Source organism: Oncorhynchus masou, chromosome 31 (assembly GCF_036934945.1).
Source record: "Oncorhynchus masou masou isolate Uvic2021 chromosome 31, UVic_Omas_1.1, whole genome shotgun sequence".
NCBI classification, from domain to species: domain Eukaryota; kingdom Metazoa; phylum Chordata; class Actinopteri; order Salmoniformes; family Salmonidae; genus Oncorhynchus; species Oncorhynchus masou.
Window position 1 is genome coordinate 25,256,213 of NC_088242.1, and position 16,210 is coordinate 25,272,422.

The window sequence follows — 16,210 nt, forward strand, 5'->3', positions numbered from 1 at the left end:
GTTGTTTACAGTAAAAGAAGAAATAGGGTACATGGAGGAAAATTAGAATTTCTTCATTTATTTAAAGTTGGGGCTGCATTTTACAAACCACATTACTTTCGACATGAATCATAGCATCTCATTTCAAAATTATACTAGACAATGAACAGAACCCATAGAAGGAAAAAAGCATGTTTGTGAATGTCTGTTTTTAAATTAATATAGTGATAAATGTAATGTTGTGTCGAGTAGAGTCAGTAGACCAATGATGTCAATTGTAATACAAACAGCTGACAGGAACTTAAACAATAAGACAATACAATGCACTTTATATACAAAGAAATAGAAAAATTAAGTACATGTACAGTAAAATTACTCTGATCATTTGACACTTAATTACAAAAATGAAAATAGCATTTTGTATTGGTTAAATAAAAATCTAAAGAAATGACATGATGTGAAAAGCTTCTTTATTTAATTGTTTACAATACATACGGTAAGAGATCAATGGAGCGCCGATGGCCACGCACCCGTAGGGGATAGCACAAGGACACTGTCAATGGCGTCCATTCAGAAAAGCTGATACCAAAAAAGTTGATATTTGTCAAATCAATCGCAATTTACAGCAGTCGCTAGTGAAAGTCTACACACCCTTTGCAGTCTTCACATTTTGCCTTAATTAAATCTAAAAAGGGATTCAATTATTTTTTCATATAGATCTATGCAACCTACTCCACATTTTCAAAGTGAAAGAAAAATGATAGTAATTTGGAAAATGTTCTAAGAAATACAAAATGCGGATGTATTGAATGCTTATGTCTTCACACCCCAGAGTTAATACTTGGTGGAAGCACCTTTGACAGCCATTACAGCTGTGAATAATAATTTTGAATAAGACTCTACCAACCTTGCTCAAGCTCAGTACATTTGTTTGGGAATCATTGACGGACAGCAATATTCAAACCTTGTCTCAGATTTTTAAAGCAGAGTTAAGTCAGGAAGGAGACTGGACCATTCAGGAACACTCAACACCTCTTAGAACGCCATTCTGTTGTGTCTTTGGCATTAAAATGTGTGCAACTGTCCCGCAGAAAAATACAACTCTATCTCAGGATTTGGTCTTCCTCTAACTTCTCATTAATTTGGAATATGTTCTATAACTTTCCTTCACTTAGATCATGTGGAGTAGGTTGTGTCGATCTGTAGGAAACCCCAAAATTCTTATTTTTAAAATTTAATTTCATGTTAAGGCAGAAAAATATGAAGACTGTGCAACTTTCACTAGGCACTGTATGTGTTCTAACAGGCCTATAATGTGGTTACTAAATAGATTCTGGACCTATCCCCCATGGGGGGACGGGTGTGTGGCGTTTCCATGGTTTTGGTCGAACTCTTACCTAATCTATGCAATTATTGCATTACACTGATGCTGTCATAACACCCTGCAATGCTGACAGTTTTAGTGTGGTGAAACAGTCCATTGCCCTCTCACCGTCTCTCTTTCTCTCCCTCTTCTTCGTGCAGTTCTTTCTTTTCTTTATTTCTTTCAGTCCAAGAAGAAAATGTTGTTGAACTGTGTCGCACAGAGCCTCTTCACTTCCTCTGTTGGTTGAAAAAAAAAAAACAGGGTTGGGATCAGTAAGTATAACCAAGAAAACATGTGAGATGAGCTCAAATAAACATGAATTAATCCATCCATGTTGGACCTACCATTAACTTCAATCAAATTGGCATTCTTCTGGTTCAAGATAACGTAGAGTTCTCTCTGGTCCGACTTCTTGCCGACCACCCAGTAGTCTGTCATAGCCTTCACAATGATCTCTTCATCTTCATCAACCCTAAGGCAACATACAAAAATAACATGAACATACAGACACTGTAATATACTTTATATACAGAGTTGCCAAAACTAGGCCTCCGAGTGCCTACCCTAACAGGGTTTTTGTGGTATTTCATTGGGCATACCTGGCAAAGTCACAGTTGATGTCTCCCAGAATCTTCATGAGGTCTGGGTGGACCGAGGTCAGAGAGACGCTGGCGGTCTTCCTCATGTGGATGGTGCTCTTCTCTGCCAGGTTCATGTGGTTGAAGTAGATGAACTTGAACTGGGGCTCCTTGTCCGGCCTGCAACAACACAGAGGGAGAGGATCTCGATTAGAGGTCGACCGATTAATCAGGGCCGATTTCAAGTTTTCATAACAATCAGTAATCTGCATTTTTGGACGCCGATTATGGCCGATTACATTGCACTCCACGAGGAGACTGCATGGCAGGCTGACCACACAAGTGCAGCAAGGAGCAAAGGTAAGTTGCTAGTGAGCTAAACTTATCTTGTAAAAAATAAAATTTGAACAATCACTAGTTAATTACACATGGTTGATGATATTACTAGGTTAACTAGCTTGTCCTGCGTTGCAAATAGTCAATGCGGTACCTGTTAATTTATCATCGAATCACAGCCTACTTTGCCAAAAAGGGTGATGATTTTTAAAGCGCATTTGCGAAAAAAGCACTGTCGCTGCACCAATGTACCAAACCATAAACATCAATGCCTTTCTTAAAATCAATAGACAAGTATATATTTTTTTTAAACCTGCATATTTAGTTAAAAGAAATTCATGTTAGCAGGCAATTTTATCTAGGGAAATTGTGTCACTCCTCTTGCGGTCTGTGCAAGCAGAGTCAGGGTATATGCAGCAGTTTAGGCCACCTGGCTCGTTGCGAACTGTGTGAAGACCATTTTTTCCAAACTAAGACCGTAATTAATTTGCCTGATTTTTACATAATTATGACATAACATTAAACAGCAATATTTAGACTTATGGATGCCACACGTTCGATAAAATACGTAACGGTTCCGTATTTCACTGAAAGAATAAACGTTTTGTTTTCGTAATGATAGTTTCAGAATTTGACCATATTAATTACCTAAGCCTCGTATTTGTGTATTTATTATATTATAATTAAGTCTATGATTTCATAGAGCAGTCTGAGCGGTGGTAGTTAGCAGCAGGCTCGTAAGCATTCATTCAAACAGCACTTTCCTGCATTTGCCAGCAGCTCTTCGACAATGCTTGAAGCACAGCGCTGTTTATGACTTCAAGCCTATCAATTCCCGAGATTAGGCTGGCAATACTAAAGTGCCTATTAGAACAATCCAATAGTCAAAGGTATATGAAATACAAATAGTAGAGAGAGAAATAGTCCTGTAATTCCTATAATAACTACAACCTAAAACTTCTTACCTGGGAATATTTAAGACTCATGTTAAAAGGAACCACCAGCTTTCACATGTTCTGAGCTAGGAACTGAACATTAGCTTTTTTACATGGCACATATTGCACTTTTACTTTTTTCTCCAACACTTTGTTTTTGCATTATTTAAACCAAATTGAACATGTTTCATTATTTATTTGAGACTAAATTGATTTTATTTATGTATTATATTAAATTAAGTGTTCATTGTTCATTCAATATTATTGTAATTGTCGACTTCTAAAAATAATAATAAATAAATAAAATTGGCCGATTTAATCGGTATCGGCTGTTTTTCGTCGTCCAATAACCGGTATCGGTTGACCTCTAATGACGATCATTACAAGGATGAGAGGAGAGTCTAATGCCAATTTCACACTACTGAGCTGAGATGAGCAGAGCCAAGTAGGACTGTACTGCGCTAGCCTGCTTACTCATTACAAATAGTTGCTGGAACCATACTGGAAAGGCCCATATGAAAATAAAATATCAGAGCCAACACAATGTTAGGACATGCCATGAGGAGCACTGCAGATATTGAGATGAGCGCGATGCAAGACCTTTCTCTTACATATTAACAGAGTGCGCAGGGTCACGGGTGTGTGTCACGCTGCTACACTCGGTAGTTCTGAGACAAAAACAGGGGAAAAGGTTAGCTTCGTGCTTCAACGCTCCTAGTTGTTGCGGAAAAATCGGCCCAATATTTCTGTGTACTTTGTGCATCACTGAGTCTACCTTTAAGCAGTACTACACCTCAGAACCATCATCAGTTTATCCAGGTCATTGAGTTCATTGGTCCAATCGTCAAGAGGATGTCGTGGCAAACACGTACCTTTTTAAAAACGCATGATATATTTTGGACCGTGATTTCTATCATGGCGTGTTGGAACAACACAGGAACTGGAGGCTAGAGGATTAAAGCAACAGTACTGACCCTGATATCCTGCGGTTGACATTGTATTGTTCACATATGTCGGAGGCCAGCAGGGTGAGCTGAGGTCCCACCAGACCATCCAGCTGCTCACAGAACTCCCTCGTCAGCTCCACAGATGCTGGGGGAGAGAGAATATGACCACACGGTAGTTAGAATTAGTAGAATGGACTTTGGAACTTCTAAGAATTTATAAGGTTTTTTCTTTCACAGTCCACATAATATGGCAATGCCTTAGAATTTTCCATTGCATTATTCACAGAACATTTTAACGGCAGACTCAGAGAATGCTGAGAAATTATGTAATAAGCATCAGCCCAGCTGTTTGGGGGGAGGGGACTGACCAAATGATGAGAGGATACTCACCACTGATCATAAAACAAACCGCTGCACTCATCGCCTGAAATAAAGAGCAGACAATGTGCAGTTTGAATATAATGGGTCTAGAGAAAACAATACTATAATTTAGAACTTATTACCAAATACATTGAGTTTATAAATCATTTAAAGAAGCCATTTGAGATACCAACGAACAAAGCCAATTCCCCCAACATCAGAGGTCATATCCCGGGTTAAACCTTCTCTTTGTTCTTCAGTAATGAAATAATAACAGATTACCACATTTTCTGCCAAACAAATAATGGGTTGGGAGTACTGCCTGTCTCTCTCTTAAAAACACAAAAGAATAAAGCATCTACTGAGTTCGCACAAAACCCAGCAGGGCTCCAGACCACAGTTCCCTGCTCCTCAGTTCTGTCCCAAATGACGCCCTATTCCCTATGTAGTGCACTACTCTGGACCAGAACCCTGCATCAAATATGGGCCCTGGTCAAAAGTAGTGCACTATATAGGGAATAGAGTACCATTTAGAATGATACCCTCTCCTCACCTTATAAACTATCAGATGCAGCTCCTCATAACTGTCCTCTGTGTTGACAAATATTCTAGGGAACCGGAATTTGGCCTCTGGGTCTTTGAGGTTAGCAGGTCCTGTCAAAAACCTGAGGGTGGAAAGAGGACAGGATATGACGGCGTATGCATCACAGCTCATCACGATTCTTTTGATTGACAAGGGTGTTTCACAATTACAAAACAAATTTAGTTTGAAGCAAATCAAAAACTGTTTTACCTCACACAAAAAAAAATGAATCCCCAAGTCTATCTAGCAATTTGTAAATGTATATGTGGACGTACAGTTTGCATACTGTGTGTATCCCTTCCATAAGTTGCACTGTTACAGTCCCCCCCCCCCCCCACCCCACTCGGGAGTCACACTGGCCTGGCAGTGGCACACTCTCAGGGATCACTCTTCCTCCAACAACGGCTCTATTTCAATGCATTCATATTAAGTGCTTGTATTCTGTCTTCTCTGTGCTTTTATTCAGATCTAAATAAAAGGTTGTCTGTGTGTTTGACTACTTTCTGCTAAGCAACTTGCCCTAAGAGGATAACCTCTTAATTCTACCCATTCTTTGAGATAATATATTCACCTTCCCTTCTATTAAGTGATTGCTGCTCTGACCAGACAGGATAGATGAAAACCATGTAGTGGAACCCCTTCTTTCCTCTTTACAGCTGTGTTGAATCAAATCAAACTTTATTTGTCACATGCGCCAAATACAACAGGTGTAGTAGACCTTACCGTGAAATGCTTACAAATCAGTGCTTGGAAGGGATGCAGGAAGGATTGTGTTTTAGAGTATTCATACAGAGACTACAGAGCACCTCTGCTAATAATCTCCTCCTCCTCCTCTCCTGCGCTCTCCTCCTCCTCTCTCTCCTACTCTGTCCACCTCAGGCATAGAGGCCTCTAGGGTGGACTAGGCTACACAGAGACTCTGTTAACAAGCTTGGCTCTCCTTCCTCCTCTCTGTTAAGTGTAATTTCCCTTCCTTTGTGTCTGTGTGTGGGACGGTAGAGATAGAAACCTCATTATTGTCAGTGGGGTAAGACCACATCACGTTGGAACACTGATCAGTAATCCTCCATGTTGTTATAACAATCAGACTGGATATTGCACATGCCGGACCACCAACACTAATTACAACCTAATGTTAGCATAAAATTGCTTTCCTATCATACCAGAACTATCAAACATAACACTTCCTATTGTGATATCACTGTTGATTTTTATTGCTTTCACTTGATAATCTAAAACAACATATTCCTCCATCGCTTTGTTGAAATAACAATATATGCAATAAAAACCATCATGGATGAACACGATAAAGTCGTAATTCCATCCATCCCCTCAGGTTAAATGTATCAGTCTACTATAGTCAGATTAGCAGCAGATGCGGCATGGCTAGAAGGCTCCAGCCTGACATGATGATCTGGTATCCCTGTCCTTCTGCTCCGAGATCGCAGCGGACCAGAGCCCCAGGGAGGGAGCCTGGCCCAGCCTAGCCAGGAGACCTGGAGGGGAGGGTGAGGCAGCGGACCAGAGGGCGTATAAGGACTTACCTCCCATAGTGAAGCAGATTCCCTGCCACCTCTGGCCTTAAGGGAGAGTCCCTACCAGCCAGCTGGAGAGAAAGGGAGGATGAGGAAGAGAGACAGGGAGGGAGAGAGTTAGAAGAGAGATGTTGGAGAGAGAGAAGCTGCTTTAGTATAACTTAAGTCATTATCAACATTGTCTGAGCCTGTGGGGTATCAATGTGTGGTCAACTTTAAATGTGCTTGTTACACAACAATACATTCTTCGTGTGGCATGATGCCATTGTGGAGCAGGTGTTGGAAGAGTTCTGGCAACGTTGAGGGAAGGTTTAGGCAGAGGATCAGAGTTTTAATAGAACAGAGGCAAGGAAGTGGCAGTTGCTTGCGCTCTAGCTCCTCTGTGATCCCTCTCCCTCCTCTCTCTGATCCCTCTCCCTCCTCTCTTGTGATCCCTCCTCTCTCCCTCCCTCGCTCCCTGATCCCTCCCTCGCTCCCCGATATCGCCCCCCCCCTTGCTCCCCGATATCGCCCCCTCATAGCCCCCTCCTCGCTCCCCTCCTCGATATCGCCCCCTCCTCGATATCGCTCCCTCGCTCCCCGATATCCCTCCCTGATATCCCTCCCTCGCTCCCTGATCCCTCCTCTCTTCCTCGCTCCCTGATCCCTCTCTCCGATACCTCCTTCTCACCTCTGGTTCAGAGTGTCTGGGAAACAGTGACGTCGTCAGGTACTTGTACAGGATCCGCATATCATCCTGCTCCAGACCACTCCTGCATGGGGACAACAAAAAAAGGGGACACACCTTTGTTAGCATCAAACACTTCCTGTTCAGGAGTATTGATGAACTAAACCCATCATCTCCATGGCTCACCATGGGCACAATGCTATCATAACTGCTCAAATAATTTGATTAGCTATCAATCAAATCATTAGGATCAATCAATTATCACGTAATCCCCAGATTACATACTGTAATGGGTCAGACTAACAGTTAAAAGTGAGAGAGACATGTCGGGGTATTAATTGCTGTAATCAGATTGTGTGTATTTAAGGCATCTTCTGTCTCCCAGCCATGCCCAAGACAACTCCATACCTAGCCCAGCCTAACAAGATAAGGAGCATTGCCACTGCTGCCAGGCTCCCCCACACCTTGCAGTGGTAAAGGGCTGCAAGGAGGCGCCAAGGGCCTGCAGGAAGCCCAATAACCTCCCCCCTCCTCTCCTCCTGGCATCCCAAAAAACAGCCTACTAGGCCTGGCCAGTTGAATGGTGAAGCAGCCTCTGCCTCAAGATCACGGAAGAATGCAATTCAGAGCTTATGTTGTTCAACGATTTATGTTAGCATTTGCAAATTGTAGGCTAAATTTGGTTTCTACATGTGGGCAGGTGTTTTAAACCAAAGTACAGCAGACATCCCACACACGGTCTGCTTCCCCCAGCCGTACCATATCAGCTGGTCGTTGTAGAGGAAGGCTGTGTATTTGATCAGGCTGAGGCTCTCCTCCACTCTGTTTACAAATGACTGGATCTTCAGGTAGGTCATCTTGTCCAGGGGGAAAAAGGCAATCCCACCGAATACATCCAGCAGGTCACAGGACTGCAGGTGCAGCGTCTGCAGGTACTGGAGGAGACCAGGGATAGAGGACAGTTATACATGCAGCCATGTCTCCGTTTGGTTAATAGACATCAGGGATACGTGGGGAAGGTGAGGTGTTAGCTTAGAAAGCAAAGTTATACGCACATCCCATTGTGATCAGGAGCCCAATGCTGAGAAACCTCATTAAGAAACACAAAAGGGCTGCACACTATGCCTGGACAACACAATGCTCCTATTTCCAGCTTCAATGGCAGCCATATTTCTGTCCAAGGTGGATCTCAGTTAGGTCAAAGCTGGAGATATTAGTTTACCTGCGTAGTGCTTACATTGCTGTTCCCAAAGACACGAAAGGACACGAGAATTGCAAGAACATTTCAACCTGTGATACGATACAGACACCATAGGCCTTCTCTGTGTCTGAGTTACATACTGGAAAGGAGAAGCCCTTGATAGGATTAGGGAGAGCTGGGGGTTTCCTCTGTCTAGGTATGAATAATGAACACAGGTCTTTGCGGCCAATGGGCTGGGCCTGTAGTATGGAGGATGCTGTGACCAGCTCTCCTTGAGAAAGGCGCTATTTCTGAGTAGTGATAATTAGTGGGGAAGTCATATTTGAAGGTCACTTATGACTGACATCTGACCCTGCATTTAGTCACTAGAAACTCAATACAGAGTCTACCACTCTAGACGGCTAGAAGAACCAGTAGCATTCCTGTCTGTCAAGCAGGCGGCCAGGCCTGGAAACCACAAGATGTGAACGTTTCACTGTAAAAACAAAAGGAAAGGAACTACTAAGAAGTAAGAGTCGATGTGTGTAATATATATATATTTACAAAGATTTGAAAATGAATTTCACTAGTCAATAATCTGGCATTGAAATAGCAGTGCCCTGCCCCTAGGAAAATTTTGCTGAGAAAAGACTGAAAATATGCATAGATGATTTCTGTTGAACTGTCCAATCAAGCTACATTACTCAAAGTAAATAAAGCACAATAGTAAAACAGATGATCTGCATCCAATAAGACATGAAAAATCACCTCATCACCTAGTACCATCCATCATCATGTATATAGTTGCAGAGACTTGAAGTATATATTATGTAGCCTAGTGTTTGTTCTGTTTTACCCTGTAAAAGAACTTGTCAAGCTTCTGCATGAGCAGCTCCACCCCGCCTGCTTCCATTGCTCTGCCAAATGTGCCGTTGAAGAGCTGGAGAACAGAGCAACGAAAAGATCCATCAGCAAACCACATCCTTTCTAAATGTCAGTCTCTCACACAGTCTTTACTAGAGAATGTGAGCTGGTTGAGGTTTACTCCCGAGTCCCAACCGTATGCTCACCTTGTACATACTGTAGCATTCCCGTAATACTGCACCGTAAACTGTGTCCTACACAAATAAGACAATAAACAACTGAGAAAGTTATAAATGTTCTGCACAAAAGAGTTGAATTCCCTCATAAATGGACCAGACAAACACAAAATATACACAAATAAAAGACGCAACAAATTAAGTCGTACAAGTATTTCCTCTTCCTGATATTCTATTGTGGGAGGTCTCCCATCTTTATTAGGTTTTTCTACCATCGGGTTCCGCACCACCTGGAGAAGCAAACAAGGACAGGTTGAGGAGAGGTATTATCTATTCAAAAGTATCCTAGGAGACCTAATGACTTGTCAAAAATATATGAGTGTGCTGAGAGCTCAACCGCTCTATACAGCACATTCAGAAAGTATTCACATCCTTTCTTCCACGTGTTGTGTTACAGCCTGGATTTATTCAATTGCGATTTTGTGTCACTGAGCTACACACAGTACCTCATTATATTAAAGTGGAATTTTGTTCTAAGAAATGTTTAAAAAATGTATTACAAATGAAATGTCTTGTCAATAAGCATTCAAGACCTTTGTTATGGCAATCCTAAATAAGCACAGGAGAAAAACTGTGCTTAAAAAGTCACATAATAAGTTGTATGGACTGACTCAGCGTGCAATAATAGTGGTTAACATCTTTTTTTATGACTATTCTCTGTACCCCACACATACAATTATCTGTAAATTTTTAACAACAAAACGTGAAATAAGTCAAGGGGTATGAATCATTTCTGAAGGCACTGTATATACACTAAGTGTAAATTAGTTGGAAAACCATTGTACCATAACGATCCAGAAACTGTCCTCTGCTTCAAAGAAGAACTGCCTGTTCTTCTGTGTGTGTAGGGATTTAGCAGGCTTTGTTGGACAGAAGGTTCTGGAATATAGCAAAGATGGTGGTTGGGATAAGGGATATGAATCCAATACACATAACTAACAGATGTGAGATGTTTTACTTTAAGATAATTCCTTAGTTAGTAGTTCCCGTGTACCTGGTAAACTGTACAATGGCCTCACAAAGACCGACATTACGGATCTTCTCATTCTTCTCGACCTCACTGGGATGGTAGAATAAAATCTTCTTCTCCTCCTACAATGCACACAAGAAGGCAGTTTCCACGAGGCACCGTATTTGAATGGAGACCACAAAGTTACCAGATAATCATATTGGATCATTTACAGCAGTAAACATTGAGCTGATGAACAGTGTGTTTGAAGTTCATAGTGAGAACATGTGAAACACACAGGAAATAAAAACAACCAAATGGAGCTCACCTCTCCCTCTCGTGACCCAAATGAAGGATTATAGACAAAAAAGCTGAGAAGAGATGGGGTGTACTGTTTCTCTTGCATTCCCGAAGTCATTCTCGGACTGCAACAGAGGAAGATGCTGATCAACTATCTGTGACTGAACAGACGAAAAGATGTATCACAATGAGACCTGGGTTTTACCTGATCATCAGCATTAGTGTGGTTTGTGTCTGGACGTCCTCTGTTCCAGAGTGAATTTAGCATGCTTTGTGGCTGCAGACAAAAAGAATATCAGCTCAGCTTTAAAAACGCTACAAATATATTTGAGAGTTTCAAGTTCCTTGGTATCCACAACACCAACGAACTATCGTGGTCTAAACACACCAAGACAGTCGTGAAGCGGACACGACAACACCTTTTCCCCCTCAGAAGAATGAAAAGATTTGGCATGGGTACCCAGATCCTCAAAGTTCAACAGTTGCACCACCGAGAGCATTCTGACCAGTTGCCTGGTATGGCAACTGCTCGGCATCTGACCGTAAACGGCTACAGAGGGTGGGGCCAGGCTTCCTGCCATCCAGGACCTATATACTAGGCGGTGTCAGAGGAAAGCCCAACAAAATTGTAAAAGACTCCAGTAGACTGTTCTCTCTGCTACCACACAGCAAGCGGTACCGGAGTGCCAAATCTAGGATCAAAAAGCTTGTGAACAGCATCTACCCCCAAGACATAAGACTGCCAAACAATTAATCAAATGGCCACCCCCTCTATTTGTTTTTACACGGCTGCTACTTGCTGTTTATTATCTATGCATAGTCACTTCACTCCTACCTACATGTACACATGATCTCTACTAACCTGTACCCCCCGCACATTGACTCAGTACTGGTACCCCCTGTTCATAGACTCATTACTGTTATTTTATTGTGTTACTTATTGTACATTTTTCCTTTAGTTTATTATGTAAATATTTTCTTAACTCTACTTGAACTGCACTGTTGGTTAAGGGCTTGTAAGTAAGCATTTCACAGTAAGGTCTATACTTGTTGTGTTCGGCGCATGTGACAAATAAAATTTGATCATTTCAGATTAAGAGAATCAGTGAGTCATGGAATTTGGTCTGTTAACTTTAGGCAGTAAATTGCATCAAAAGCTCAATATCTCAAATCAGGCTGAAAGATAAGCATGTATTTTCTGATTTGAACAGAGCATTATTACCTTCCACTGACACCAGCTATACTAGTTAGCTGTATAAATGTATCCTAACTTCCACTCCTCAGGCGCATGGCTAATTGATCCCCTTTATGTGGCTTGCTCGGTGGCATTGCTACAACCTATTATTTTTAATAAGGCCCAGTGCAAGTTAGCATGCTAGCTACCTACGTTAACCAACTCGCTCAAACAAGTCCACAACACAGCTAGCTAACAAGCTAGCACATCGGCCTTAGTAGCCAGGTGGGGACAACGGTGATTTTTTTTCCATCTGAAAAGACAAATGTGATACAAAACAAACGAACTAGCTAAATGTATACTGTTAAAACGTTAATTTGTTAGATACAGCAAGCTAGCAATTAGCCGACGTTAGGTGGTTAATTTGTATGGTTGCACTGCAGCAGTGTCAACAATCCGCTAACGCTGTGTTCGCATCGATCTGGGAAAACTATTTCTTTATCCAAATTAATTCGACAATAAACACAACGACGCGACTTACCTTTTACTGTATAAAGTCAGTACATGCAGATCATCTAGTTTGTTGTTAACATTAGTAACAGATACAGTAGAAAAGCCGCGATCAATGACAAAATCCGCGCACACTTCCTGCTTTGACAGCATCTCATGTGTTACAGTAAAAACTGATCGGTGGGATTTATTGTACTTAAACTATGGTTCCACAATAAAACTTCCTGTGATGTCCGTGCCTTTCCAGATTGTGCATAAATCAGGCCTATATACCAATACAACGTTGAAGGAAAACATTGATTGTTCTTGATGATCATGGATTGGTCTTTGTTTAATGAAAATGTAGCCTGAGCAGCCACTGGTGGGCTTTATGGATCTCCACTATCATCTGAGCTTGATGTGCACAGCTGGTAATACATTTGCATCCCCGGGTTCATAAAACATAAAGGCTTCATTTACCAACACCATGCTAGAGTGACTAATGCCTAGGAATTCTAAGTCCTGATGTTGCACCCCTTGTTCAGCGAGGGGTATACAACAGAATGCTGCAACTGAACGTGGGGCGCAACATCAGGAAGCGTTTGCAGCCTGAATATTGTCATTTAATTATAAATACAATTTTCCAGGTTTTATGCACATTTTTTGTATAAATAACCTCTAAAATATATGTAAACCAGGGGTTGGAACCAGTTCACCGAAAACAAGTTCAGGGAACAGAACCGAAAACTGGAGGAACATAAACAGAACCTGGAACAAAAGTGATCCATACTGTAATGGAACAGAACCGTTATTTTAAAAGCATGGAAACTTGTTAAAAATGTTATTTTTCGTTCCAGCCATTTCTCGTCCCACAACAAAGCGCCTATACAAAGCCCTCACTCTGTCACTCAGTCCTTGCCTGCAAGATGAAAATCCTTGCCCCTGATCTGTTTCACCTGTCTTGGTGAATGTCTCCACCCCCTCCAAGTGTTGTCCATCTTCCCCATTATCCCCTGTGTATTTATACCTATGTTCTCTGTTTGCCTGTTGACAGTTCATTTTGTTCATTCATACCTGCCAGTGGTTTTCCCCTGGAGCTGGTGCATGGCTTCCTGGTTTTGACCTTTCTGCCTGCCCTGACCCTGCCTACTGTACCTTTGCCCCACTACTCTGGATTACCGACCTCTGCCTGTCTGCCGTCCTGTACTTTTGCCCCGTTACTCTGAATTACCGACCTCTGCCTGCCCTGACTCTGAGCCTGCCTGCCGTCCTGTACATTTGACTGCCCGTGTTTGAATTAATAAACTTGTTACTTTGACATTGTCTGCACCTGGGTCTTACCTTCAAATGTGTTTTACCTGCCTCTGACTTTACTAGCTTGATTCATAAGATAGGGAGATAGATTTTTAATTAGCTAGAGAAGAAAGGATACACTTGTTCAATGCTAGTTAAAGACTATAGGCCTGGTTATCACATTTCACATTGGATTTATTAACTACAAAAATGTAAGATGTGTTTTTAATTCTGGTGCCGCTTTGCACACACAAGCTTGTTAGCTAGTTAACTCAAAGGACATTCAAAATTCCTTCATAGAAGCCTCTCCTCCTAGGTATAATTATGTGGACCTAATTCATATAATGCATGTCATAAGAGACAAAGCCCTTCAAGTATCTTCAAGCCTCGCTTGCTCTCTCCCCACCCACAAAATTTCAGTTGTGTCTTGCACCATTGGCTACACTTTTCTGTCCATCATGCATGTAAACCACTAGCTTGCCTGTTCGATCTGCACTGATTGGTGAAGTCATTGAGCTAAATCTAAAAAAACGAAATAACTAAAAATTTCACCGGTTGAAAAAGGAGCAATATAAAATGCTACTTTCTTTTTTTTCTCTCCCCCCCCCCCAATTTCATGGTGTCCAATTGTTAGTAATTACTATCTTGTCTCATCGCTCCAACTCCCGTACGGGCTCGGGAGAGACGAAGGTCAAAAGCCATGCGTCCTCCGAAACACAACCCAACCAAGCTGCACTGATTCTTAACACAGCGCTCATCCAACCCGAAAGCCAGCCACACCAATGTGTCGGAGGTAACACCGTGCACCTGGTGACCTTGATTAGCGTGCACTGCGCCCGGCCCGCCACAGGAGTCGCTGGTGCGCGATGAGACAAGGATATTCCTACCGGCCAAATCCTCCCTAACCCGGACGACGCTAGGTCAATTGTGCATCGCCCCACGGACCTCCCGGTCGCGGCCGGCTGCGACAGAGCCTGGGCGCGCACCCAGAGTCTGATTGGCACAGCAAGCGCTGCGATGCAGTGCAAAATGTTACTTTGTTATATTCAAACTGGTTCAGAACCTTATTTTCCTGGTCGGAACAGTGCATCGAAACTGAAACAATTAGGGTTCTGTTCAGAATGAAACAATTGGAAACTAATTTAGGTTCCAACCGCTGACGTATACTGATCATAAATGTCTACATTTGTTTTCTTCAAAAGCTGTGAGTGCTATTATACAATTTCAGTACTTGTTCCATTAACAACTTGTCTAAGTCCTATAATCAACAGATTTCAGCCCGTATATGGTTGTGGATTGACTGAATTGTTTGGATGAAATACTGGCATATTGGCAGTTAATTTGAAAAAGTAATGGAATCATTCCTCTAAAACAGTGCAGATAAATTCTTCAAATTCTTTATTTTCTCACAACATGTTATCACAGCACTGGCAAACCATGGTTTGAACAATTGGCTGATCTTTAGACCATCATAAGAAGGTTCATGTCCATTCTAGTATTCTAATTCCTAATTCTATGGAACTAGCTATGTCTGTCCATTCTAGTATTCTAATTGCTAATTCTATGGAACTAGCTATGTCTGTCCATTCTAGTATTCTAATTGCTAATTCTTTTGGAACTGGCTCTGTCTCATTTTTCTCTCATCACTTTAAGTTTAATTCATTCAACAGAAACCTGAGGGGTAGTCTTTCCAACCAGAAATTGAGAGGCCCTGGATACTGTAACCTTAAACTCTGTCACCTCCCTTTGTGTCAACTCAATTTGCTTTAATTCTTTAAAGCGTCAGTCAGGAGTTGAGACAATAACGTGTCCTCCCCACCCCTGTTTCGGTAAAAAGCTGAGGAATAGGGCTGGAGAAGTGTAACTACACTGAAATTCATAAACATTGGGATGGATGCAAGGAATGATCAACCATGATGTATAGTCAAATGTATTGTTTAGTTTCCAATTTTGTTTATGTTTACTTTGTTTACAAACATTCCAGTGAAACAGGCTTATATTTTGGATTCTGATGGGATATGACAGTTGAACTAAGCTCATGGGGCATTTATTGTATAAGTTATATTCTTCAAGAATCAATGGGTACATTTAATTAATTCAGAAGCCCAAAAAATGGATGAAGCAACTGCAGATTGCCCCTCCAGACCTGTTCCTTGACAAACAATGAGCAAGGTACCTTTATGAATTATTGCATTTTCTATCAATCACAAAATAAGGTTTCTATTGTTCTGATGAAACTGAGGAATAAACAAGGTTATTTTCAGTAAACTATTAATACAAGAATAACCTAATCATTAAATATTCAAAGGAATATATAAAGACAATCTTGTAAATTCAATGGAATAATTTTATGCTCAGTGTTGATCATTAGCCCTTTATGACAGCTGTCCCCAAAACACACACACACACACACACACACACACACACACACACACACAC

General features: G+C 41.5%; 1 protein-coding gene across 2 annotated transcripts; it reads right to left on the reverse strand.

Annotated features, from left to right (window-relative positions):
- Positions 1 to 1,398: 1,398 nt before the first annotated feature.
- ccz1 (CCZ1 homolog, vacuolar protein trafficking and biogenesis associated) lies at positions 1,399 to 12,658 on the reverse strand. Of its 2 annotated transcripts, XM_064950452.1 has the most exons (17): positions 12,531 to 12,658; positions 11,021 to 11,092; positions 10,844 to 10,940; positions 10,561 to 10,658; positions 10,352 to 10,445; positions 9,716 to 9,796; positions 9,537 to 9,584; positions 9,323 to 9,406; positions 8,046 to 8,221; positions 7,290 to 7,371; positions 6,629 to 6,690; positions 5,055 to 5,166; positions 4,532 to 4,565; positions 4,169 to 4,286; positions 1,945 to 2,103; positions 1,690 to 1,817; positions 1,399 to 1,581 (listed from the first exon to the last, which is right to left on the reverse strand). In XM_064950452.1, exons 2-17 carry the CDS (start codon positions 11,032 to 11,034, stop codon positions 1,526 to 1,528), a joined length of 1,443 nt encoding a protein of 480 aa, XP_064806524.1. In that variant the 5' UTR covers positions 11,035 to 11,092; positions 12,531 to 12,658; the 3' UTR covers positions 1,399 to 1,525. The 2 variants fall into 2 exon arrangements, with proteins under 2 accessions (XP_064806524.1, XP_064806525.1); XM_064950453.1 differs by lacking the exon at positions 11,021 to 11,092 and having other exon boundaries at positions 10,844 to 10,976.
- Positions 12,659 to 16,210: the final 3,552 nt, after the last annotated feature.